We start from the raw sequence: 25707 nt of genomic DNA on the forward strand, positions 1-25707 counted from the left end.
CAGAGGGCGGCCGGGGGCGGCCGGGGGCAGCGGTGGCTGTGCTCTGGAGGTTAAATGGGTAGCGCTGGGAGAGACTTCCAGGAGCGCGGGGCCTGAGGGGCTGGCGACTTTCGTCCTCAGGTGACTGAAGGGCTCTGAAGGGATAGGGACTGGGAGACTGGTTCGTGTAAAAAAAAGAAAAAAAAAAGAAAGGAAAAAAGAAAAAAAAGGTGGAATGGAAATAAGAGGGCTTGGTGGGGGGTTGGAGGTGCAGGGTCCCCTCACCCCCCAAAGGAAAGAGGTAGGCGGAATAATTGGGGCAGAGGGATGTTTGGGTTGTAGAAGCTGGGGCTCCACAGTTTGAGAGTTTTCATATAAGGTGATAGAATGCACCTTACTTTGGGAGTGATGCTTTTTTAGGTTCTTTTAAAATTAGTCCCAAGCTTTGGGCTTTCCTAAGCCCTGTAAGATAGTTCTAATATTGCTGTCACTCAGTCCTCTTTTAACCTTAACCAAATAGACTCCATGCTCTTAAAACCGCCCCTGTGATTCAGAGGCTTGTTACACACTCAAGAATCGGGTTATTCTATTGGAACAAGAGGCTTCTCACATGAGTGTATATTACAGATTTGTTTACACACTTGTGTTACTATAGCCAGTGGTTAAAATACATCCATACAGTCTTATTATTCCTAGATTCTCAACAGGTATAATTGGAAGGTGGTGTAATCTTGTTCCATTTTTGTCTTGGAATATATCTTACATATTTTCATTATTTCAATATGAAATTTACATTGACAGAATTTCGCTTCACTAGCATAGCACTTTTATTCTTTTTTGAGTCAGAGGTCTGGCTATGCAGCCAATGCTAGACTGCAGGTGGATCCTTCCAATGCTGAGACTAAGGGTGTTCCCACTGTGCCCTTAAGCACTTCTGTTTTTCTGTTTTTTGGTCTCACTATCTTGATTTACCTTGCCAGTTCTGTGTTAACTGAAGGAAAAGTCATGGGAGAGTCTTAATCTGTTTTTTTTTTTTTTTTGGTTCTGAGGTCTGTTTCTTTCTTTTTCTTTTACTTTGTTGGTCTTGGGGCCTGAACTCTGGGCCTGGGCACTGTCACTCAGCTCTTCAGCTCAAGGCTAGCACTCTACCACTCTGAGTCACAGCACCACTTGCAGTTTTTCTGCTTATGTGGTGCTGAGGAATTGAGCCCAGGGCCTCATGCATGCAAGGCAAGCACTGAGGTGTGTTTCTATGTAAAACTTTTAATTTAAAATTCAACAAATCTACTTCTGCCTTTTGCCTTTCTCATTGAATAAAATTTCTGGGAATATTTCCTACTTTTTAGACAGTTCTGACAAGGAATCTCTATGGAGTAATCTTGAAACAAATTCCTGCAACAAAAATGATTTTTTTTTCTCTTTTTGCTTTGGGAATAGGCTTAATGAATGAAGGTATGGCCACGGATTCCCCTAGAAGACCCAGTCGGAGTACTGGTGGAGTTGTGGTTCGCCCTCAGGCTGTCACGTAAGCACATTTTAGATTAGTGAACAATTACTTGTAACAACATTCCTTGTCTTTTCTTTTTGTAATGTTTTTCTTTTCCTTTGAATAGTTGCTTAGGGGCTGGGAGTTTAGCCCAGGGGAAGGGCACCTACAAGGCCCTGGGTGGGGAGAAAAAAAAGCTACGAAAACGAATAGTTGCTTACTTTTATAAAAATCTTACAAATTTTGGCTTTACAAGGTAAGTGCTACTCATTGCTGGAGCCAAACAAAAGGAGCTGTCAGAGAGTGACATTGATCTATTCAGCATATCTATAGAGTGGGGGGTAAGTAATGCTGTGACCAGTACTGTATAGCAGTGTTTTATAAAACTCCAGGTTCCCAAACCAGTGGATCATAAAATCACTGTAGTTGGTCAGGGTCAGTTTTGAAAAAATAAAATGAGGACATAGTTCAGTGGTAGAGCACTTACGGCATCTGTGATGCCCCGAGTTTCATCTCCAGGACCAAAAATACATTAAGTATATATGTATGAAATAAAACAGGGAATGTATTTGTTAGTGTTGTTTTGTGTCATGCACAGAGAAGTACTCATACCTATGTATGATTACTGTGTCATGTAAAGAAACCACTTACTGTAAATCTCAATATGAATGTTTGCAAACATCAGGAGAGCAATTTCTATATTTTAGACATTCTTTGACAAGGAAATCTATATCTTCTATGAGTTTATAATCCAGTGTGGCATAAAGAAATGCATGTATTAAATTCATGTGACCATTAAAAAAAGATGCCCGCAAAAAAGCCAGAGGATGGGGCTGGGAAGGTGGCTCAGTGGTAGAGCGCTTGCCTTGCATGCCTGAGGCCCTGGGTTCGATTCCTCAGCACCACATAAGCAAAAAGAAAAAAGCCGGAAGTGGCACTGTGGATCAAGTGGTAGAGCGCTAGCCTTGAGTTGAAGAGCTGAGGGACAGTGGCCAGGCCCAGAGTTCTGGCCCCACGACCAGACCCCCCCAAAAAAAAGAAAAGCCAGAGGATTTAGAGGAATTATCTTAGTGGGGTCGGACAAATTTTAATTCAGAAGATAACATTTAGAGTTATTACTGAGAGGAATAATAAAATCTTAGCTCTTTGAATCAGGGTATATTTTAGGCTAAGAGACTAGAATGAGCAGATGTGGGAAAAGTTTAAATGTAGGGTGTGTGTGTGTGTGAGAGAGAGAGTGAGTGTGAGTGTGTGAAGGCTTGAACTTGGTGCTTGTGTATGTGTGTGTGAAGGCTTGAACTCGATGTGTGTGTGTGTATGTGAGTGTGAGTGTGTGAAGGCTTGAACTCGGTGCTTGTGTGTGTGTGTGTGTGTGTGTGTGAAGGTTTGAACTCAGTGCCTCTGACCTCTTGCTTAGCTTTTTCCCTCAAGGCTAGTATTCTACATCATGTAAAGGTATGGCTACTTTGTCGGTGATTAGAGACTCTAGGACTTTTCTTCCTCAGGCTAACTTTGAGCCTAGATTTTCAAATTTCAGCCATCTCAGCCTTCACAGTAACTAGGATTACAGGTGTGACCCTCCAGTTCCAAACTAAAGAAATGAAACTTTCTACGCCTTTTTTTTTTGAGGGTGTCTGCTATGCCTAGGCTAGTCTCTAACTCTTGATCCTCCTGCCTCACCTTTCTAGGGTGTTAGGATTATAGGATACTGGGATTACAAACATGCAATACTACATCTAGCTTTTTAATACCTTTTAAAATGTTCTTCGGAAGAATTGTAGGTTTTTTTCTTTGTTGTTGGTTGTGGGGCTTGAACTCTGGGCCTGGGGGCTGTCTCTCAGCTCTTCAGCTCAAGGCTAGTTCTCTACGGCTTGAGCCACAGCGCCACTTCTGGCTTTTTCTGTTCATGTGGTGCTGAGTAATCCAACCCAGGGCCTCATGCATGGTAGACAAGCACTCTACCACTAAGCCACCTTCCCAGCCTGGTTTTTTTTTTTTTTTGGTCGGTTGTGGGGCTTGAACTCTGGGCCTGGGTGCTGTCCCTCAGCTCTTCAGCTCAAAGCTAGCACTGTACAATTGAGCCAAAGCTCCACTTCAGGTTTTCTGATGGTTAATTGGAGATAAAAGTCTCATGGACTTTACTGCCAGGCTGGCTTTGAACTGTGATCCTCAGATCTCAGCCTCCTGAGTAACTAGGATTACAGGCATGATCCACTGGCGAATTGTAGTTTTTTGTTTCCTTAGTTTAGCTTGTTGCAATAAGATTGCTTTTTCAGATGAAAAAATATATATGTACCCTGCTCAAAATAATAATAACAAAAACTAAATGTAAGCCAGGCTTTGTGGCTCTCGTCTGTATACTAGCTACTCCGTAGACTGTGATATGAAAATCTAGGATCAAAGCTAGAAAGGAAGAAAATCTACTGCTCAAAGCTAGCTGAGGAAGAATAGTCCAAGAGACTCTTATCACCAACAATAACCAGCAAAGGTGGAGCCACACCAGTGAAGGTGTGGCTCAACTGGTGGAATACTAGACTTCTGGGAAAAAGCTAAACGAGAGCTTGATGACCTGTGTTGAGGCCCTGAGTTCAAAGAAGTATTATTAGAAGATACCAAAAGGAAAGAAGTGTAGAAGAGCATGGTGTATTGAAAGTTACTTATATTGTTTTTTTCTTTTCTACCCATGCTGGTCATCAGACCCAGGGCTTTCAAGCATGTTACTCAAGCATTCTACCATTGCGCTATATCCCAATTTTTTTTTAGAGGATTTTTACAGGATTTAGGATAATTCTTTTTCTTGAGGTATCATTTTGCATCTTTTCTGAAATGAACTTGTTTTTGTAGTTTGAAGAAATTGTTTTTCTCTACTTGTTTACAATCATATGCTTGTTTAAAATACCTTTACTGCTGGGGATGTAGCTCAGTGAAAGAGTACTTTGTAGCTCAGTGGTAGACTACCTAGCACAGAATTGTATGAAGCCTGGGTTTTTCCCTAGCACATCCCCCAGGCCCCAAATAAGCTTATAACTAAAACAATTTAGTGTACTTGACAGGGCTGTCTTCCCTTTTTCTTTTATGCATTAAAAAGACCCATGTCTTATTTTGTCAAAAGCTCCTTCCTTCCTTTCTCCTTTTCTTCTCCTTTTCTCCTTCTGTCTCTCTGTCTCCGTCTGTGTGTCTCTTGTCTCTGTCTGTCTGTCTGTCTCTTGTACCTCCTGAGTGCTAGGATTACAAATGTATGCCATTATGTCCAGCTCTGTGAGGACTTTTTAAGAAACTTATTCTAATGCATGAATTTTTTTTTTTGCTTTTTGTTTTGGGTCTGGTTGTGGGGCCTGAACTCTGGGCCTGGGCGCTGCCCCTCAGCTCTTCAGCTCAAGGCTAGCCTTCTACCACTTGAGCCACAGTGCCACTTTCGGCTTTTTTTTCCCCTGTTTATGTGGTGCTGAGGAATTGAACCCAGGGCCTCATGCATGCAAGGCAAGCACTCCACCACTGAGCCAACTTCCCAGCCCTCTAATGCATGAATTTTTAGCAACATGTACACCATATTTCTATATGCAGGTTAAGGGACTAGATTCATAACCAATGTAAACAGAAGGTCACTAAAATGAATTATCAGCAAGTGTTAGTCTTGGTGTAACCAGGATATTCTTCTGCTCTGAGTCAAAAGGAAGGTCCTGTCTTATCCATGTCTTCTTGTCATCTCATGTAGCATTCCTTTTAAAAAGAGACATTTTGAAATGTTAAAATTTATTTGCAACTAACAACATTTACAAAGAAACCAGAGGATGGAGAAGAATTATCAAGGGGTAAAAGTTGACCTTTTTCTTATTTTGTTATTATAAATGACTTTATTTATTTTGTCAGTCATGGGGCTTGAACTCTAGGCCTGGGCGCTGTCCCTGAGGTCTTCAGCTCAAGGCCAGCATTCTACCACTTGAGCCACAGTGCCACTTCTGGCCTTTTCAGTTTATATGGTGCCAAGGAATTGAACCCAGGGCCTCATACATGCGAGGCAAGCACTCTACTGTCCAGTCACCTTCCCAGTCCCTATAAATGACTTTATTATGCTAATAAGTAGAGCTTTTCCATGGTCTGTCTTAAGCTTTCATGTCAAGTCTTCTCCATTTCATTCTTTTCCAGAGAGCAGTCCTACATGGAAAGTGTTGTTACTTTTCTACAAGATGTTGTACCACAGGTAAGTGGCTATGTGATTGAAGAAATAGTAGTTTTGAGTAAAGAAGCTCTGAAATGTTTTAAAATTTGACACTAGATGGAATACTTCTGAAACTCTTGATGCATTAGCATCCTAAGCCTTGGTAGAGTGAAACAACACTTGTTAATTGGAAAGATATGTATGTCAGTTTTTTGTTTTTAGTTGTTTTTTTTTTTTTTGTGCCAGTACTAGGCTTGAACTCAGGGCCTAGACACTCTCTTTTAGCTTTCTGTCAAGGCTAGAACTCTTATCACTTGAGCCATAGCTTCACTTTCAACTTTTTTTTTTTGGTAGTAAATTAGATATAAGAGTTTCTTGTTTCTATGTCCTCAGATCTCAACTTCCTGAGTAGCTAGAATTACAGGTGAAAGCCATGGGTTCCTAGCATGCCTCAGTTTTGTGATGATAGTAACCTAAGTATTCTTCTTTTTTCTTTTTTTAATTGGTTGTGGGGCTTGAACTCTGGGCCTGGGAGCTGTCCCTTAGCTCAAGGCTAGTACTCTACTACTTGAACCACAGTGTCACTTCCCTAAGTATTATTCTTTTTTTTTTTTTTTGGTCCATCGTGGGGCTTGAACTCTGGACCTGAGTGTTGTCCATCAGCTCTTCAGCTCAAGGCTAGTGCTCTACCACTTGAGCTACAGTGCCACTTCCAGTTTTCTGGTGGTTTATTGGAGATAAGAGTTTCAGGGACTTTCCTGCTGGCTTTGAACTTTGATCCTCAGATCTCAGCATCCTGAGTTGCTAGGATTACAGGCATGAGCCACCAGCACCCCGCTTAGTATTATTCTTTAGGACTTGTTTTCCTAAGAGAAATCAAGATGAGATGCTAGGTGGCATTAGGACTTTAGACTTTCTAGTTGGATTCTATTTCCAAAATGGTTTTATTTTCAAATTAAGCAGTGTCTATCTTCATTGGATATGTACTTTAGACATGGAGCACTTTCCAAGCATGTGTGAAGTCCTTGGTTTTATTACTAGCAACACACACAAACACACAAGCCTGTCTGAAGTGAGAAAGACTGTGTACTCTCCTATGTACTTAAAACCAGATAATAACTAAGAATTTTATTTGGGTACAAGTCTTCCTCTTTTGAACGTTGAGCAGTAATTTTTTTGTCAAATAGATATACCTGAGTGCATAAGTCATAATTATATACTACATAAGAGATAAAAATAAAAATAATGAGAAGAGGCTCAATGGCATTCTCTACTGCTGCCCAATTTTAACATAACTTATCAGGCCACTTAAAAGTAAAAATAATTTCAGGGTACTCTCCCAGAGAGTCTGGTATCCAGTGTCTGTGTCACTGATAAGGGTCTTGGGTAACTGAAACAGTAGGTTTGGGCTAACGAAGCACTGTGCTGGTTGAATTATTGAGGGGAAAGTTGTCTGTGCATTCTTTTCTGTGATGATGTCCATCTGCTCAACTGCCAAGGAATCCACAGTTGCACTATGACTGCTCTGTTATGAAAGGATGCTAGAAAAGTCTAAAGTCTAAATTTTAGTTGTATCCATCATAATATACTTATCACATAAGGGAAAGTACACAAGTTGTTGGTATTGTTTTATTCTTCTCAGTCAGTATAAATGAAAATAGGCATGGCAGCAAGGTCTGTGGTGTATGTAAGGAAAAAAGAAGTGTTTTGAGTTACTTGACTAAGGTCAAATTGCTTGGAACAACCAGAGATTATTAGTGAGTACAAATCAATATGTAACACATAGAGTACAGACTGCATAGCTGTTAAAGGGATACAGAGTAAAGGAGTGAAAGAAGTACAGAGAATGTCAGAAGTCACATTAGTTAAAGGAATGGTTGAGTCTTGATCTTGAAGGAAACCAGTTCTATGTGATAGGTGGCAGGACTGCTACAGCAGAAGAAAATGTATCTGAACAAAATGTCAAGCTTAGAGAGTGTGTAGGGACTAAAATCTACAGTTTTCTTCTTCTCTCTCTCTCTCTCTCTTTTTTTTGTCATTCATGGGGCATGAACTCTGGGCCTGGGTGCTGTCCCTCAGCTCTTCAGCTGAAAGCTAGTGCTCTACCACTTGAGCCACAACCCCATGGTTTTCTGGTGGTTAATTGGAGATAAGGGTCTCATTGGACTTTCCTGCTCAGGCCGGCTTGGAGCTGCAATCCTCAGATCTCAGCCTCCTGAGTAGCTAGGATTGCAGGCACGAGTCCCTGGTTTTTCTTTTCTTTTTTTTTTTTGGGGGGGGTCCAGTTGTGGGGCCTGAACTCTGGGCCTGGGCGCTGTCCCTGAGCTCTTCAGCTCAAGGCTAGCACTCTACCACTTGAGCCACAGCGCCACTTCCGGCTTTTTTTTTTCTGCTTATGTGGTGCTGAGGAATCGAACCCAGGGCCTCAGGCATGCTAGGCAAGCGCTCTACCACTGAGCCACCTTCCCAGCCCGAGTCCCTGGCTTTTCTTCTCCTAAGCCCTCAGCCCTGCCATGAAGCTAGAGCTCCAATGGAAAGTCATTCTTTTAAAAAAATTATTAAAACAATTTTGTTATTAGTATGATGGTATACAGATGGATTAAAATTCCCTAAGTCAGGTAATGAGTACACATCTCTTTGGACAATGTCACCCCTTCCTTTGCTTTTTGCCAGTTTTCTCCTCCTTTGCCAAACTACAAGTTACATAGTAGGTTTTTTACATATTGAATACAATGACAGTTCATACTTCCTCCATTTCTGCATCTCCTTTTGCCCTCCTCAGTTGACAAAAAGCCAAAACAAAAACAAACAATATCAACAGCAACAACTTTAACAACAAAACAAGAAAGAAATTTTTATAATTTATTTTTTCCCTATTCAAAGAACTTTTTTTTTTCTTTTTGTGGGTCATGGAGCTTGAACTCTGGGTCTGGGCACTGTCCCTGAGTTCTTTAGGGATCAAGGCCAGTGCTCCACCACTTGAGCCATAGCACCACTTCTGGTTTTCTGCTGGTTAATTGGAGACAAGAGTCTCAGGGACTTTTCCTGTCTGGGCAGGAACTGTTACCTTCAGATCTCAGCCTCCTGAGTAGCTAGGATTATAGGCGTGAGCCATTGATACCTTTTTTTTTTTTCCTGGTCCTAGGACTTGAACTGTAGGCCTGGGCCCTCTTCCTGGGGTTCCTTTTGCTCAAGGCTAGTGCGCTACCACTTGAGCCACCATACCACCATACCACTTCTGGCTTTTCTGTGATTAATTATAAATGAGAATCTCACTGACTTTCCTACTGAGGCTGGCTTCAAACTGTGACCCTCAGATCTCAGCCTCCTGAGTAGCTAGGACTACAGGGTGACCCTTAATCAGTTTTTTTTTAAAGGCATCTTTTGTATGACTAGGAATCCTGTATAGGGAGCAGTTTTTATTGATTCAAAGGAAAACATTGGAAGTTTTGTGACTAGTTTGAGAGTTTATTAGTGGAAAAAGAACACGAAAAATAGAGACTACTAAAATTGGTGGGATAAGGATAGTGGAAAGATGGGGCTGGGAAGGTGGTGTAGTGGTAGAGTGCTTGCCTCACATGTATGAGGTCCTGGGTTCCATTCTTCATCACCACATAAACAGAAAAGGCGGGAAGTGACACTGTGGCTCCAGTGGTAGAGTGCTAGCCTTGAGTGGTTCAAGCCTGTAATCCTGGCTACTCAAGAAGTTGAGATCTGAGGAAGCCTGAGATTGCAGTTCAAAGCCAGCCCAGGTAGGAAAGTCCATTAGAGTCTTATCTCTAATTAACCACAAGGAAAACTAGAAGTGGTGCTGTGGCACCACTAGCCTTGAGCTGAAGAGCTCAGGTACAGCTCTCAGGCTCAGAGTTCAAGCCCCATGACTAACCAAAAACAACAACAACAACAACAAACACAAACTGGAAGTGGTAGAGTGCTAGCCTTAAGCAAAGATGCTCTGGGACAGGCCCAAGCCCTGAGTTCAAACCTTACAACTACCACCACCACCAACTAAAAACAAACTCACACCTCCTCTTACTACCCCAAGTTTAGTGATTTAAGAGTACAGACATGGATGTTAAGATAGGCCTTCTATTTCAGTTCTACATGTTAACTAGTCCTGGGCAAATTAATGAACTGTTCTCTAAACACAAGTGTCATGAAGTGTAGACTTGGGATAATCATTATATGTTTAAAAGATGCCATCTGTATGAAGCATTAAATAAAGAGAGCAAATATTAAGTAGAGTGTCATGGAGGGAGCTAGTAGGATACTAGCCTTGACTAAAAAGCTCAGGTACAGTGTCCAGATCCTGAGTTCAAGCCCAGGACTGGCACAAAAACAACCTAGCAGCAATACTTTCTAACCTTTTCCTCCCATATTAAATTTGTTACATGGTATTTTCACTGGGCGCTTGTGGCTCATGCCTGTAATCCTAGCTACCCAGGAGGCTGAGATCTGAGGATTGCGGTTCAAAGCCAGCCCTGGCAGGAAAGTCCTTGAGACTCTTATCTCCAATAAACCATTAGAAAACCAGAAGTGGTGCTATAGCTGTAGTGGTAGACTACTCACCTTGAGCTGAAGAGCGAAGGACAGCGCCCAGGCACAGAGTTCAAGCCCCCTGACCGGCCAAAAAAAAAAAAAGAAAAAAAAGTGTTTTGTAAATTAAAAAAAACAAACTGTGCTACTTACTGGTGGATCATACCTGTAATCTTACCTACTCAGGAGGCTCAAATCTGAGGATTGCAGTTTGAAGTAAAGCCAGGCTGTACAGGAAAGTCCATCTCCAATTAACTAGCAAAAAGCTGCAAGTTGAGCCGGGGCCTGGCTCATGCCTGTAATCCTAGCTACTCAGGAGGCTGAGATCTGAGGATCACAGTTCAAAGCCAGCCTGGGCAGGAAAGTTTATGAGACTCTTTATCTCCAATAAACAACTAGAAAACCAGAAGTGGCGCTGTGACTTAAGTGGTAGAGTGCTGGCCTTGAGCTGAAGAGCTGAGGGACAGCGCCCAAGCCCAGACAGAGTTAAAGTCCCATGAACTACCAAAGAATAAAAAAATAAAAAATAAATAAATTAAAAAAAGCTGCAGGTGGAGCCGTGGCTCAGGTGGTAAAATGCTAGCCTTCAGCAAAAAAATACTAAGGGACAGCATCCAGGCTCTGAGCTTAAACCATGAGAGTAGGACAAAAAAAAATAAATTTGTACTTGAACATATATATGTTGGAAACCAGTAGGCATAAAGGAAAAATAAGTAAATCTTGTCAGTAATGATATGAAAGGTTTTTAAATTTTTTTATGCAGGGTATCAAACCAAGGGCATTACACATGCTACATAAAAGCTGTATAATTGAGCTACATCCTTAGGAAGTTTTGCATTTAAGAAGGCTATTGGTCAGTTAGTGGTGTAAAGCATATGTATAAAAGTGCACTGACCCTCCCTGCCCCAATGGGTAGATAAATTACATCATGATTGAAGGGGGTTTATAATCATTATTAGGTAAAGAAAAATAAGTTGATGTAGAAACAAATTGTTTTCTCTAAGACATCTAGTGGGTAGGCCCTGGGTGAATCTTGCCTCACTGAGAATAAACTAAACATGAACAAAGGAAATCATGAGGAGCTGAGAGGCAAAATGATGTTTAAACTTGCCTTTGTGTAATCCTGCAGGACAGCAGGCAAGAAGCAGCTATCAGACTTCATTCAACTTTCTCAAAAATGGTTAATCAAAAAGAACATTGTCTGCCAGAAGAAAACTTGAACATGTAGTAAGACATAAAAACACTTGTTGCAAAAATATTACTTTTGCTGGACACTAGTGGCTCATGCCTGTAATCCTAACTACTAAGAAGGCTGAGATCTGAGCAGTGCTATGGCTAAAGTGGTAGAGCTGAAGAGCTCAGGGACAGCACCCAGACCCAGAGTTCAAGCCCCGGCCAAAAAAAAAAAAAAAAGAAAAAAATCAAAAAACAGAAAAACGGGCTGGGAAGGTGGCTCAGTGGCACTTGCCTTGCACGCAGGAGGCCCTGGGTTCGATTCCCCAGCACCACATAAACAAAAAGAAAAAAAGCCAGAAGTGGCGCTGTGGCTCAAGCGGTAGAGCGGTAGCCTTGAGCTAAAGAGCTGAGGAACAGCGCCCAAGCCCAGAGTTCAGGCCCCATGACCAGACCCAAAACAAAGCAAACAAAAAAACCAGAAAAACATTACTTTTCTCTCAGAGGCAAAACAAAAAGACATTCAAGAGTTCCAGGTCCTTTATCAAGAAATTAAAGGAAAAATTTTAAAGATGTTACAAAGGAATTATGAGAATGTTGATTGATGCAGATGAGAAGAAAATTTTTGAAAATATCCCTTTGCTAATAAACATTTCTCTCTCTCTCTCTCTCTCTCTCTTTACTGGTCATGGGGCCTGAACTCTGGGTCTGGGCGCTGTCCTTCTTCACCTCAGGGCTAGCGCTCTACCACTGGAGCCACTGGTACTCACACCTACTTACTTGAAAAGATAAGATGGGGAGTATGCTGGTCTGGGCATACATACAAGACCTCTTCTCAACCAGTAGCTGGATTTGTTAGCATATGCTTCTCATCCCAGCTCCCATAAGAAGCCTAAAATATGTGGATTATGGTCCAAGTTCACACTCAGGCAGAAAGTGAGACCTTACTTCAAAAAAGGCCAGTGCAAAACAATGGGTAGAAAATGGGGCTCAGCAATAGAAATGAAGACCCTGAGTTCAAAACCTCTTACTGCTGGGCACTGGTGGCTGGCGCCTTTTATCCTAGCTACTCAGGAGGCTGAGATCTGAGGATCATGATTCAAAGCCAGCCCAGGCAGGAAAGTCCCAGGGATTCTTACCTCCAATAAACCACTAGAAAACCGGAAGTGGCATTATGGCTCAAGGTAGAGTGCTCATCTTGAGCTGAAGAGCTCAGAGGCAGTGCCCAGCCTCAGAATTCAAGTCCCACAACCAACCAACACACACACACACACACACACACACACACACACACACACACTCAAAAAAAAAAAGACAATAGCAGTAGATACCTGACATATGAAGAAAGGAACTTCTAAATGCAATGTACTGTCCTTGATTGGATCATGAAACAGAATGATACAGTGGAAAATCTGAACTCTAAAACTGGAGTTTAATTGATAATAATAACACCAGTGTAAGATTTGATTAGATTAGGTAACTAGGGGAAATAGGTAAGGTGTGTATGTTCAGTAATCTAAAATTACTCCAACATGGGTTTACCTAACAGTGAAAGTTTCAGGTTATTAAGAGAATAAGACTGAAGAAGATGAGGATGACATGATCAAAGATAATCAGTTGGGGGCTGGGAATGTGGCCTAGTGGTAGAGTGCTTGCCTAGCATGCATGAAACCCTGGGTTTGATTGCTCAATACCACATAGACAGAAAAAGCCAGAAGTTGTGTTGTGGCTCAAGAGGTAGAGTGCTAGTGTTGGAGCAAAAGAAGCTCAGGGACAGTGCTGGGTCCTAAGTTCAAGCCCTAGGACTGGCAAAACAAAAACAAAGATAATCAGTTGGTTCCAGTAAATATATTTTATGAAAGAATTAACTGTTCTATAGTCATTTATTTATATTTTTGGTGCTAGGGATTATTCCCATAGCAAAAATGCTTTTTATTGAGCTAGTTCACATCCCTGGCCCTTCACTTGTTCATTTTTTTTTTCTTTTGCCTGGCTTGTTTGTATGGCAGTCATTACTTGAACCATGCCTCCATTCTAGCATTTTGATGATTAATTGGAAGTGGAGTCTTACAGACTTTTTTGCTTAGGCTTGCTTCAAACACCTGTTCTTCAGGTGTCACCCTCCTGAGCAAAAAAAAAAAAAAAAAAAGAAAGAAAAAAAAAGATCAAAGCTCTAAGGTGGTGTGCTCCTGGAATTTCAGCATTGGTGAAGCTGGAGCAAAGGATCTCAAGGTTGAGGCTAGCCTGGGGTACGTAGTAAGACCCAATCAAACCAAAACAAAAATGTTGAAATCATATGGATGTGTAAGATAATTATGTATGTTTTTAGGTGCCTTTATTTTTCAGGGATGGGGAGAGATACTTGTTAGATTTTTTTTTAATTTTTTTTTCCAGTGCCCATGGCTGAACTCAGGGCCTTGCACTTGATAGGCAAGCCTTCCTCCATAGATCTAAATCCTTACCCCCATTTGTATTTTTGTATGGAGTTTTACTGTTTTACCTCGGCTGGCCTTGAACTCCTTTGCTCAAGTGATTCTAATGTCTCTTCCTCTTGCATAGTTTCCACTGCAGATTCCTGATACTTGTTATTATAGTCATTTAAATTTCTTTGTTTGTTTGTTTTGGGTCCAGTCGCAGGGCCTGAACTCTGGGCCTGGGCACTGTCCCTCAGCTCTTCAGCTCAAGGCTAGCGCTCTACCACTTGAGCCACAGCGCCACTTCCGGCCTTTTTTTTTGCTTATGTGGTGCTGAGGAATCGAAACCAGGGCCTCATGCACGCAAGGCAAGCGCTCTACCACTGAGCCACCTTCCCAGCCCAGTCATTTAAATTTCTTAAGTGAAAACTTTCTTTACCTGTAGAGATAACTCTTTTTGAATACTGGTTGCTTTTGACACCAGGATGCTAAATCTTTGTGATCATACAAGGCTTTCTAGAATTAGGTGGTACTTTTTGTTTTTGTTTTTGCTGACCTTGGGGCTTGAACTCAGGGCCTGGGCTCTGTCTCTGAGCTTCTTTTGCTCAAGGCTAGTGCTGTACATCTTGAGCCACAGTGCCACTTCTGCTTGCTGTCTTTCTTTCTTTCTTTCTTTCTTTCTTTCTTTCTTTCTTTCTTTCTTTCTTTCTTTCTTTCTTTCTTTCTTTCTTTCTCTCTCTCTCTCTCTCCTCCCTTTCCTTCTTTCCTTCCTTCCTTCCCTTCCTTCCTTTCTTTCTGTTGGTCATGGGGCTTGAACTCTGGGCCTGGGTGCTGTCCCTTAGCTCTTCAGCTCAAAGCTAGCTAGCGCTGTACCACTTGAGCCACAGCGCCACTTCTAGTTTTTGGGTAGTTTATTGGAGATGAGAGTGTCACCCACTTTAAAGCCTTCCTCAGGCTGGTTTTGAACTGTAATCTTCAGATCTCAGCCTCCTGAGTAGGTAGGATTACAGGTTTGAGTCCCTTGGGTCTGTCTTTGCCATTCTTGAATATATTAACCTCCCCAACCCTTCCTCCCCCCCCCCTTTTTTTTTTGTTGGTTGTGAGGCTTGAATTCTGGGCCTCAGTGCTGTCCCTGAGTTCTTCAGGTCAAGGGGAGCACACTACCACTTGAGCCACAGTGCCATTTCCAGTTTTCTGGTATAAACCCATATTTTTTGATAACTTATTAGACTCCTGGGCTGACATTGTTTGAGAATAGTAATATTCCCAAATGTGCCAGTTACCAAGATGGAGACAAGGTGGAGATGGGTAGAACTGGCTTTATTTGAATCATCCTTTGTTTTGAGCATTGTAATATTGGAGCTGTAAAATGTTTTTATTCAGACATTTTGTTTACCATACAGGCTTACAGTGGAACACCTGTAACAGAAGAAAAGGAGAAAATAGTCTGGGTCAGATTTGAAAATGCAGATTTGAATGGTATGATTTTAACTTTTTTTTGAATATGTAAATTAAATATTTGTTGGAAATTGAGCTGATTTTTGAAAGAAAATCTTTACATTGGTGGTCTGATTTTCTCTTATAGTAACTTTATAGTTTTCAAAATAGTTTTATTTAAAAGGTAGTATAACCTGACTATAGACATTTCTTCAAAGCCAATGAATATTGTGTTATATGACAGTTCTTAAATGTAACAGTATATAGCTTTATTTTTTTAAATTTTTTAAAAATTTTATTTATTTTTTATTGTGAAAATACTGTACAGAGGGGTTACAATTACATGGGCAAGATAATGAGTACATTTCTTATCAAGCATTGTAGCCTCCTTTGTTTCCCCTTCCCATCTCTTCCCATCCTCCTCCCCCCTCACCCCCCCATATAGCTTTAAACTTCAAATTGAAGTAAGTTAAATTTTTCTTAGGGCTGGGTACCTGTGACTCACACCTGTAATCCTAGTTGCTCAGGAGGCTGAGATCTGAGGATTATAGTTTCAAGCCAGCCTCATTAGGAAAGTCTGGAGAATCTTACCTCTAATTAATGACTAAAAACTGAAAATGGATCTGTGGCTCAAGTGGTAGAAGGCTAGCCTTGAGCAAAAAAAAACTAAGAGACAAAGGATTGGCACATACACGATTTTCTTTTTCTTTTTTTGTGTGTCATGGGGCTTGAACTCTGGGCTTGGGCGCTGTTCCTTAGCTCTTCAGCTCAAAGTGAGCGCTCTACTGCTTGAGCCACAGCCCCACTTCTGGTTTTCTAGTGCTTTCTTGGAGATAAGTCTCAGGGACTTTCCTGCCCGGGCTGGCTTTGAAACGTGATCCTCAGATCTTAGCCTCCTGAGTAGCTAGTATTATAGGCTTGAGCTACCAGATCCCAACTAACGATTTTATTTTTCTTAGGAAAGTGTTATTAGAGGTTGATAGGTTGTATATTATAACTAAAAGTTTTTTTTTTTTTCTGTATTGGTCCTGAGGCTTGAACTCAGAGCCTGCATGCTTTCCCTAAGTGTTTTTGCTCAAGGCTAGGACTCTACCACTTGAGCTACAGCTCCACTTTCAACTTTTTTTTGCTGGTTCCTTGGAGATAAGAGTCTCATAGACTTTCCTGCCTACACTCAAATCTCAGCCTTTTAAGTAGTTAGGATTACAGGTATGAGACACCTATGTCTGGCTAATTGTATAATTCCGTGATATTGAAAACATCAAAAGGCTGGGCTAGATGACATAAGTTCATCTGTTCAGGAGGCTGAGGCAGGGTTGTCCGGAGACTGATTGACAGACCTTGTCTCAAAAAACCCAAAAACTGAAAAACAAAAATACAACAAAATGTTCCCCCAAACACCAAACCACAATGTTGGATGAATACCACTATTATTAATTTTCATAACTTCTCTTTCCTCTTATAAAATAAACTATATTACTTTTTTTGGATAAACTATATTTCCTAAACAATAGTTCCACATTATCTTCTCCCCCTAGCTCCTGGTAACCATTATCCTACTTTTCCATATCATTTTGATTACTCTCAGTCCTGGCTTGTTTCACATAGCATTATGTTCTTAATAGCTTGTGTCTTTGTAGCATCTTTGTAGCATGTGTCACAATTTCCTTAGTTATTAAGGTGGCTGAATGATATTAATTCAGTTGTATGTATACACTACTTTTTTTTTTTTGGCAGTGCTGAGATTTGAATTCAGAGTATCATACTTGCTAAGCTGGTGGTCTACCACTTGAGCCACACTGGTGGTTATTTGGACATGGAGTCTGTTGAACTTTCTTGCATGGGCTGATTCTTTGTATCTCAGCCACTTCAGCAGGATAGTTAGGATTATAGATGTGAGCCACTAGTACCTTTCTTTTTGTAGATAGGTTCTCATTGTTATTGATCAGGCTGACTTAATTGATACTGCTGCCCTAGCCTCCTTTTTTTTTTTTGGTCAATTGGGGGGCTGGAACTCAGGGCCTGGGCACTATCCCTGAGCCTCTTTGTACTCAAGGCTAGTGTTCTACCACTTGAACCACAGCGCCACTTCCATAGCCTCTTCTTACTCGCTTTTTACATTGTAAGATAATCTATTTAAATAATTACTACATTAATAGCATTAAAGAGGTACACTTGTTTCTTGATTGGTACTTGTCTTGAAAAAATTTTTTGATACTTAATGTAGATACATCAAGAAATCTGGAATTTCAAGAACTACATAGCACTGGAAATGAACCCCCACTGCTGATTATGATTGGCTACAGTGATGGAATGCAAGTCTGGAGCATCCCTGTAAGTATAAAGGTGGTTGAATCCCTATATTAGCAGTTCCTAGTAGGTTAGCTCATGTGAAAGTGTAGCTGCTTTTATACTTTTGCTAAGTTCTCATCTGTTTTTCTCACAGTTTGGAAGATACTGCTATTTGTGCAATTTAACACATGGCACTAGGAATGAAGGGCAAGTACAAACCTGAAACTCTAAATGACCGGGAAGTAGATTAGCAGCTAGGCAAATTCCAATTCATTTTGAGATTGCTTTTTCTTCTGGCAGCAGAAGTAAAGAAGGATTGTTACTATTTTAAAGAGGAGTAAAAAAAGCTTACAAGTGTGCCTATAAAAATTAATCATCACGGGGCTGGGAAGGTGGCTCGAGGAAGAATGCTTGCCTTGCATGCTCGAGGCCCTGTGTTCGATTCCTCAGCACCACATAAGCAGAAAAAGCTGGAAGTGGGGCTGAGGCTCAGTGCCCAGGCCCAGAGTTCAAGCCCCATGACCAAAAAAAATAAAAAATAAAAAAAATAAATTATTCATAAAAAACCAGTGATGAACAATATATTGATATTTTGAATCTTGAATATGGTTCAAAATTCTAGAGATACAAAAGGGTTAAAATGTTCCTTTCTACCCTTGTTACAGGTATATGTTATAAGAGTAACAGTGGTGTTGGGTTTTTTGTTTTCTTTTGTAGTCTGGGGCTTGAATTCTGGGATTGTGGGCACTGAGCCACAGGGCCACTTCTGTCCTTTTCTATGTATGTGGCACTGAGGAATCAAACCCAGGGCTTCATGCATGCAAGGAAAGCACGCTATTACTAAACCACATTCTCAGCGCTAACAGGTTTTTTTTTTGGGAGGGGGGGTTCGGTTTTCAGGCCTGAACTCTGGGCCTGGGAGCTATCCCTCAGCTCTTCAGCTCAAGGCTAGCGCTCTACCACTTGAGCCACATCGCTACTTCTGGCTTTTTGCTTTTTGCTTATGTGGTGCTGAGGAATGGAACCCAGGGCCTCATGCATGCAAGGCAAGCGCTCCACCACTGAGCCACCTTCCCAGCCCCTCAATAGAATTATTATGCAGCTATAAGACCTTATGATGTGTAGAGCGCTCGCCTTGAGCTGAAGAGCTGAGGGACAGCGCCCAGGCCCAGAGTTCAAGCCCCATGGCCGACCAAAAAAAAAAAAAGACCTTACGATGTATAAACAGAAAGTTTAGAACAAGGATAAGAGAAATATATTTGAAAACCTTGTTAGGAGGGCTGGGAAGGTGGCTCAGTGGTAGAGCGCTTGCCTTGCATGTATGAAGCCCTGGGTTCCATTCCTCAGCACCACATAAGCAAAAAGAAAAAAAAATAGGGCTGGGAAGGTGGCTCAGTGGTAGAGCGCTTGCCTTGCATGCCTGAGGCCCTGGGTTCAATTCCCCAGCACCACATAAGCAAAAAGAAAAAAAGCTGGAAGTGGCCCTATGGCTCAAGTGGTAGAGCGCTAGCCTTGAGCTGAAGAGCTGAGGGACAGCGCCCAGGCCCAGAGTTCAGGCCCCATGACTGGACCCAAAAAAATAATAATAAAATAAAAAATAATTCTATTGATTTTCTCTAGTCAGCTCCCTAATAATGAAAGCACTTTCAGTGTTTGTATTTTTATATTAAAAAATGATGCAAAAAATGATGCAGTGAAGAACCTGAACAAAGGTTATTTTCTATATCTGTATATCTGTGTAGGATATATTCCTTTCAGTGGAATTACAGAATAAAGACTAAATGCATTTGAACTTTTTTTTTGTTCATTCGTGGGGCTTGAACAGGTTGTGGGCATTGTCCCTAAGATTTTTCCGCTCAAGGCTAGTGCTTTACCAGTTTGAATCACAGTACCACTTCTGGTTGTTTGGTTTTCTGGTGATTAATTGGAGATTAGAGTATCAGAGATTTTTCCTGCCCAGACTGGCCTCAAACTGTGATCCTTAGATCTCAGCCTTCTGAGTAGCTGGCATTTCAGGTGTGAACCACAGGCACCTGGCTGCATTTGTATTTTGATGACCATTTTATACTGCTTAATATTGATTATAGTTTTGTATGCTGTCTCTTACAATGTGTTTTTTTTGTTGTTGTTGGTTGTGGGGTCTGAACTCTGGGCCTGGGTGCTTTCCCTGAGCTCTTTCAGCTCAAAGCTAGTGCTCTACCATTTGAGCCATAGTACCAGTTCTGGCTTTTTATGCTTATGTGGTACTGAGGAATCAAAACCAGGGCCTCATGCATGTGAAGCAAGTACTCTACCACTGAGCCACCTTCCCAGCCCCAATGAGACTGAGATGAGCAAAAAGACAATGCTTTCCTCCCTCCCTCCCCTGCTTGCTTGCTTCCTCCCCTGCTCCACTCTTTCCTTCCTTCCTCCCTCCCTTACTTCCCTCCCTCCCTCCCTTCTTTCCTTTCATCTTCCCTCCCCCCCCCCCCCCCCCCCCCCCCCAGCCTTATTTTGCCAAGATAGGGGACTTCTGCTGGTTTATCAAGGAGTTTGAACTGTTCTTTCTTAATCTTTGGGCTGTTTTCTTTCTGTGTGGTGGGCCACCCTGTTGCCTTTAGTTGATTTTCCCAAGGCCCAGCAATTTAGGTAAGCCACTCCCCTTCCCCTCCTTTCCTTTTCTTTCTTTTCAACCCTTTTCTCTTCCCCTTCCCACTTCTCTTCTTCCCTCCCCGGTGAAAAGAATCAATATCTTGCTTGTGATTAGAAGAAATTATTTTGGGAATGTAGCTTTTGCTTATTAACAGAAACTATATCTTGTTCCACATGCTGTTTGTTGACACAATTGAAGACTGAGGAAGTTATATCTTAAGCTAGACAGTTGAGGGGGTGTGATTGTGTCGACTGGATTGTGCACATTCCTTTGATGGGAGGGCGGTTGCTTTAACTGCCCACATACTTTTCTTCTAATTAGAGGCTTTGCTTTTAATAGTTTCAAAGCTAACTTATATATTTGTATCTGAATAACTTAAAGGTATTCTTCCTTTTGCCAGATTGTATTTTGAGATGCTTGAGTCATCTTGATGGAGTTTTTGTTTTTCTCTCTTTTTGATTAGTTGTATACTTTTGTGGTGATTTTTCTTCTCTTTTCTTTCTTTCTTTTTCTTTTGCCTGTCATTGGGCTTGAACTCTGGGCCTGGGTGCTTCCCTCTTTAGCTCAAGGCTAGCCCTCTACCATTTGAGCCACAGCACCATTTCTGGCCTTTTCTGTTTATGTGGTACTGAGAAATTGAACCCAGGGCCTTAATGCTTATACATGCGAGGCAAGCACTCTACCACTGAGCCATCTTCCTAGCCCCTTGTAGTGATTTTTCTCTGAGTCCTCTTTCAAGAATTCGGGCAGTGTAGGAAAGTTGGCTTATTCTGTTCTGTTTTTTGAACTCTGAATATAGTCAAAGAAATACATATGCATATATATTCTTTTTTAATTTTTTTAAAATTTTTTTATTTTTATTTTTTTATTATCGTGAAAATACCATACAGAGGGGTTACAATTACATGGGCAAGATAGTGTGTACATTTCTTATCAATCCTTGTTGCCTCCTCCTTTGTTTCATCCCCTCCTCTCTCCACCCTCCCACTCCCCCACCCTCCTACCCCCTCCCACCCCCCCATCCTGCCAAAGTTGTATGTTTGTTTTTTGACAAAATGTCTTGTACATCTCCTTGTTGTAACCTGTAACCCTATTTAAATAGTTTTTTTCCCTTCCCCTCCACAAATATATCAACATCAAATACAGTGAAAGCAGGGCTTATACCCTGGGGGAGGTATATACAAAGCAACGAAGAAATCATCGTATAAATATGTTGGAAACAATTGCAAGAAAGAAAAAAAATTTGAATCCTTATCTTGGGGTTCATTTTGCCTAACATTAAACATTTTTTATTTTTGTTGGTTGTGGGGCTTGAACTCTGGGCCTGAGCACTGTCCCTTAGCTCTTCAGCTCAAGGCTAGCGCTCTACCTCTTGAGCTCTACAGCGCCACTTCCGGTTTTCTGGTGGTTTATTGGAGATAAGAGTTTCAGAGACTTTCCTGGCCAGGGTGGCTTTGAACCCAGACCCTCAGATCTCAGCCTCCTGAGTAGCTATGATTATAGGCATGAGCCACCAGCACCCAGCTGCATATATACTCTTGCCTAATATATTCTGTGAGATTGAAATTACTCTTTTGTACAGGTGGCAGATTGCACTACTTAGAGAGGCAGAACTCAAATTTAAACCTAGGTGGGGTTCAATTCAAATAGTCCAATTCAAAGCTATATTTCTTTAAAAAATTTTATTATGAAAATACTATACAAAGGAGTTACAATTACATGGGCAAGATAATGAGTGTAGTAGGAAGACGCCTACTCAGGCAGGCAAGCCCACCTAGTTGTTCGGAGTGACAGAGCCCACCGCAACAAAGTTGTTAATAAAGAAGCAACTTTATTGAGAAGGTTCCTACACTGACCGGCCAGGGCCACAGCACAGGCTTGGGAGCTGACACTGAGACCCCTGACACTGAGACCCCGAGCAGCCCACATACTTAGGTTTTTAAAGGCAAAATTCACAAGATCGAGCCTGGTCACAAGCAGGTCACAAAGGATTGTATGGTCATACCACACCACACACAGGTAGCCAATAGGTAGAGTCACCAGTTGGAGCCAGATTACAACCCATCTGTTTTATGGGTCAGTCAATCAAGGTGGGTTAGGTTGTTATGGGAAGGGGGACCTAGAGGCATTCTTTCCATTCCAAGAACTGGGCTGATTGGAGCCAAGGTCGAGTTAACCTTTGGAGGTTTTTTTGTTTTTTTCCCTAAAACAGAGGCAATGCCTGGAAAGAAGCTGTACCAGCTCAAGTCTCCTCTCAGGGCCCACTTCACTGAGTACATTTTTTTTTTTGTCTGCCGTGGGCCTTGAACTCTGGGCTTGAGCACTGTCCCTCAGCTCTTCAGCTTAAGGCTAGTGCTCTACAACTTGAGCTACAGGGCTGCTACTTCCCGTTTTCTGGTGGCTTATTGGAGATTAGAGTTTCACAAACTTTCCTGCGTGGGCTGGCTTTGCACCTCCATCCTCAGATCTCAGCCTCCTGAGTAGCTAGGATTATAGTTGTCAGCCACAGGCACCTGGCTACCAGTAAATTTCTTATTAAGCATTGTTGCCTCCTCCTTTGTTTTCCTTTCCTATCCCTTCCCATATCCCTCGCCCCCTCCCCCCTCAAAGCTATATTTCATTTCCCTTTCTCCCCCCACCCCCCATCAGTCTTGGGACTGAAACTCCAGGCCTGTGTATTGTTCCTGAGCTCCTTTGCTCAAGGCTAGCACTTCACAGCTTGAAGCCTCTGCTCCACTTCCTGTTTTCTGGTAATTAATTGGAGATAAGACTTTCAGGGACTTTCCTGCCCTGACTAGCCTTGAAGTGTGATCCTCAGATCTCAGCCTCAGTAGCTAGGATTAGAGGCTTGAGCCACTACCACCTGGCTTACCCCTCTCCCTCCTGCTTGTGTTGTAAGGTAAATCATCCCAGAAGCCACATTTTAAAATATAGAATATTGGAGTCTTTATTATACAGTTAACAGGCTGTAGGCCACCAGTTGTTACAAAGGCCTGCAGCATGCAAAATACACAACACAGTTAAGAAACATGCTAAAGGGGCTGGGAAGGTGGCTCAGTGGTAGAGTGCTTGCCTTGAATGCCAGAGGCCCTGGGTTCGATTCCTCAGCACTACATACGCAAAAAGAAAAAAGCCGGAAGTGGCGCTGTGGCTCAAGTGGTAGAGCACTAGCCTTGAGCTGAAGCTGAAGAGCTGAGGGACAGCACCCAAGCCCAGAGTTCAGGCCCCACGACCGGACCCCCCCCCCAAAAAAAAAACATGCCAAAGTGGAAAGAAAGAACAAGAACAATCCCAGCAAGCCAATTCAGCTCCAATGGAGAGCTGAATTGGGACACTGATGACTAGAGACAGCCAGGAGACAGGACACAGGACTTGATCACAAACATACACATGGCAGAGTATCCTGGGAGTAGGGCTGGTTCAGGCCTAAATAGGGTCTGCATAAGGGGGCAGATCCACAGGAAATTCCCAGTCCCAGGCACAGGACTGACAGATTCAGTAACCTATCAGCCAAGTGCCCACCCCTGTCTCCAGTGATAAGGCCAAGCTGATCACCTGGGAGGCAGGAGATAGGCAGGGGCTTTTCCTTCCCCCAGCATGAAGACAAGATGCCAGACCCTACAATCCACATGTGGCCAATATGGGGCCGGCCAGACCTGACTTCCTTACTTCACTTGAACTTAGGGTGGGCACAATTCCTGAGCTTTCTTTGCTTAAGGCTAGAGCTCTTCCACTTGAACCACAGCTTCACACCTGGCTTTTTTCTTGTTGTTGATTGATTGGAGATTAGAGTCTTTCAGCTTTCTTCCTCAGGCTGGCTCTGAACTGAGATCCTCAGATTGCAGCGTTTAGATTAGCTAAGGATTGAGCCACCAGGGCCTGGCTTTCCTTCATTTTTTGCCATGTTTGATAATTTAGTTTTTGTTTGTCTGTAAAATGTCAGGACATTCCTTCAACAGCTCATAGGCTACTATGACTGTCAAGCTATTGCACTAAACCTTTCTGAATTTGGCCCCTAAACATTTGCCCAGCCGTCCATATTGTAGACAGTGTAGGAATCTTCTGTTAGTTAACTTTGAAAAAAAAATGTTTCTAATAAATCTGCGGATTTAAATCATAATGCTTTTCAGTAAGTCAAACCATGGGTAATTTTTGCTTCTATGACTTTTTTTTTGGTCCATTGTGGGGCCTGAACTCTGGGCCTGGGCACTGTCCCTAGCTCTTCAGCTCAAGGCTGGTGCTCTACCACTTGAGCCACAGCGCCACTTCTGGCCTTTTCTGCTTATGTGGTGCTGAGGAATCGAACCCAGGGCCTCTTGTATGCAAGGCAAGTACCACCCAGCCACCTTCCTAGCCCTACAGGTTTATTTTAATTAAATTGTTACTATTTTGTAGTGCTAGGGAAGAACTCAGAGCTTCATACATGCATGCTAGGCAAGCCCTAAACCACTGAGCTACAGCATCGACCCAGTTTATTGATTTTATATAATTATCCCATCTTAGTCTCAGATTAAAGAGAATAAATAGAAGCTAGAGATGTAGCTCTGTGGTAGAGCATGCTTAGTATGCTTGAGTCTGTGAACTTGTATAAAAGCATTCCATTTGAACATCATTTTACATTTTATTTATTGCCAGTCATGGGGCTTGAACTCAGGGCTAAGACACTGTCCATGAGCTGCTTTTGCTCAAGGCTAGTGCTCTACCATTTGCGCCATAGTGCTACTTCTGGATTTTTCTGTTAATGTGGTACTGAGAAATTGAACCCAGGTCTTCATGCATGCTAGGCAAGCACTCTACCACTAAGCCACATTCCCAGCCCCAATATAGTTATTTATGAAGCACCCATGAATAAAACTTAGATGCTGTTGAAGAATATTGTCAATTAGAAGTATCAATGGAACAGAGCTATTCAGGAGTTGTTGGCCAGTCCCCAGTATATTGTATATGAGAACTGCAGGAAAATCCCTGCTTTTCTAGCTTTCTCAGGCTGTCAGACCTCTTTCAATAAGAATGAAGCCAGGTGTTATGGTTCAAGCCTGTAACCCTAGCTACTTGAGAGGTGGAAATTGGAGGACCAGGGTTGGAGGCCAGCCCCATCAAAAAGTTTATGTGATTCAGGCCCAACCAATGGCAAAATATGGTGTACACTGATTATCCCAGCTATGAGGGAACTATAGTAACTAAACACAGTGATGCCTACCTGTCATCCCCAGCCACATGGGGAAGCACAAGTAGGGGAACATTGCAGTTTAGTCAGGCCTGGGCTTCAAGTAAGACCCTATTGCAAAATAGCCAATTCAAAAAAGGTGGGTGGGTACCACCAAGATAGAATGTGTATTTCTTACGTTGATGTTCTAGATAAACAGGCTTTTTCCCTTTATTCCTCATATTTTTGTGCCTTTTTTGGGGGGGATGGGGACAAAGCAAATAGAAACCGGTTTTATTAAAATTTTTAATTAAAATAGAAATTGTGCCTATATTAAAAACCATATACGGGCTGGGAAGTTGGCTCAGTGGTAAAGCGCTTGCCTTGCATGCCTGAGGCCCTGGGTTCAATTCCTCAGCACCACATAAGCAAAAAGAAAAAAGCCGGAAGTGG

The 25707-nt window shown here is 42.0% G+C and overlaps 1 protein-coding gene across 7 annotated transcripts in view; it reads left to right on the top strand.

Moving 5' to 3' along the window:
* Bcas3 (breast carcinoma amplified sequence 3) overlaps positions 1-25707 on the top strand; it is a 521107-nt gene that overhangs the window by 263 nt on the left and 495137 nt on the right. For all 7 annotated transcript variants that reach the window (XM_013013399.1, XM_013013401.1, XM_013013396.1 and 4 more), the window contains exons 2-5: positions 1417-1504; positions 5612-5666; positions 15151-15226; positions 17412-17518. In XM_013013399.1, coding sequence (XP_012868853.1) covers positions 1422-1504; positions 5612-5666; positions 15151-15226; positions 17412-17518 — 321 coding nt within the window. In that variant the 5' untranslated portion in view covers positions 1417-1421. The remainder of the gene's footprint in view (positions 1-1416; positions 1505-5611; positions 5667-15150; positions 15227-17411; positions 17519-25707) is intronic.

The sequence above is a fragment of the Dipodomys ordii genome, unplaced genomic scaffold (genome assembly GCF_000151885.1).
Source record: "Dipodomys ordii isolate 6190 unplaced genomic scaffold, Dord_2.0 Scaffold19, whole genome shotgun sequence".
Lineage (NCBI taxonomy): Eukaryota > Metazoa > Chordata > Mammalia > Rodentia > Heteromyidae > Dipodomys > Dipodomys ordii.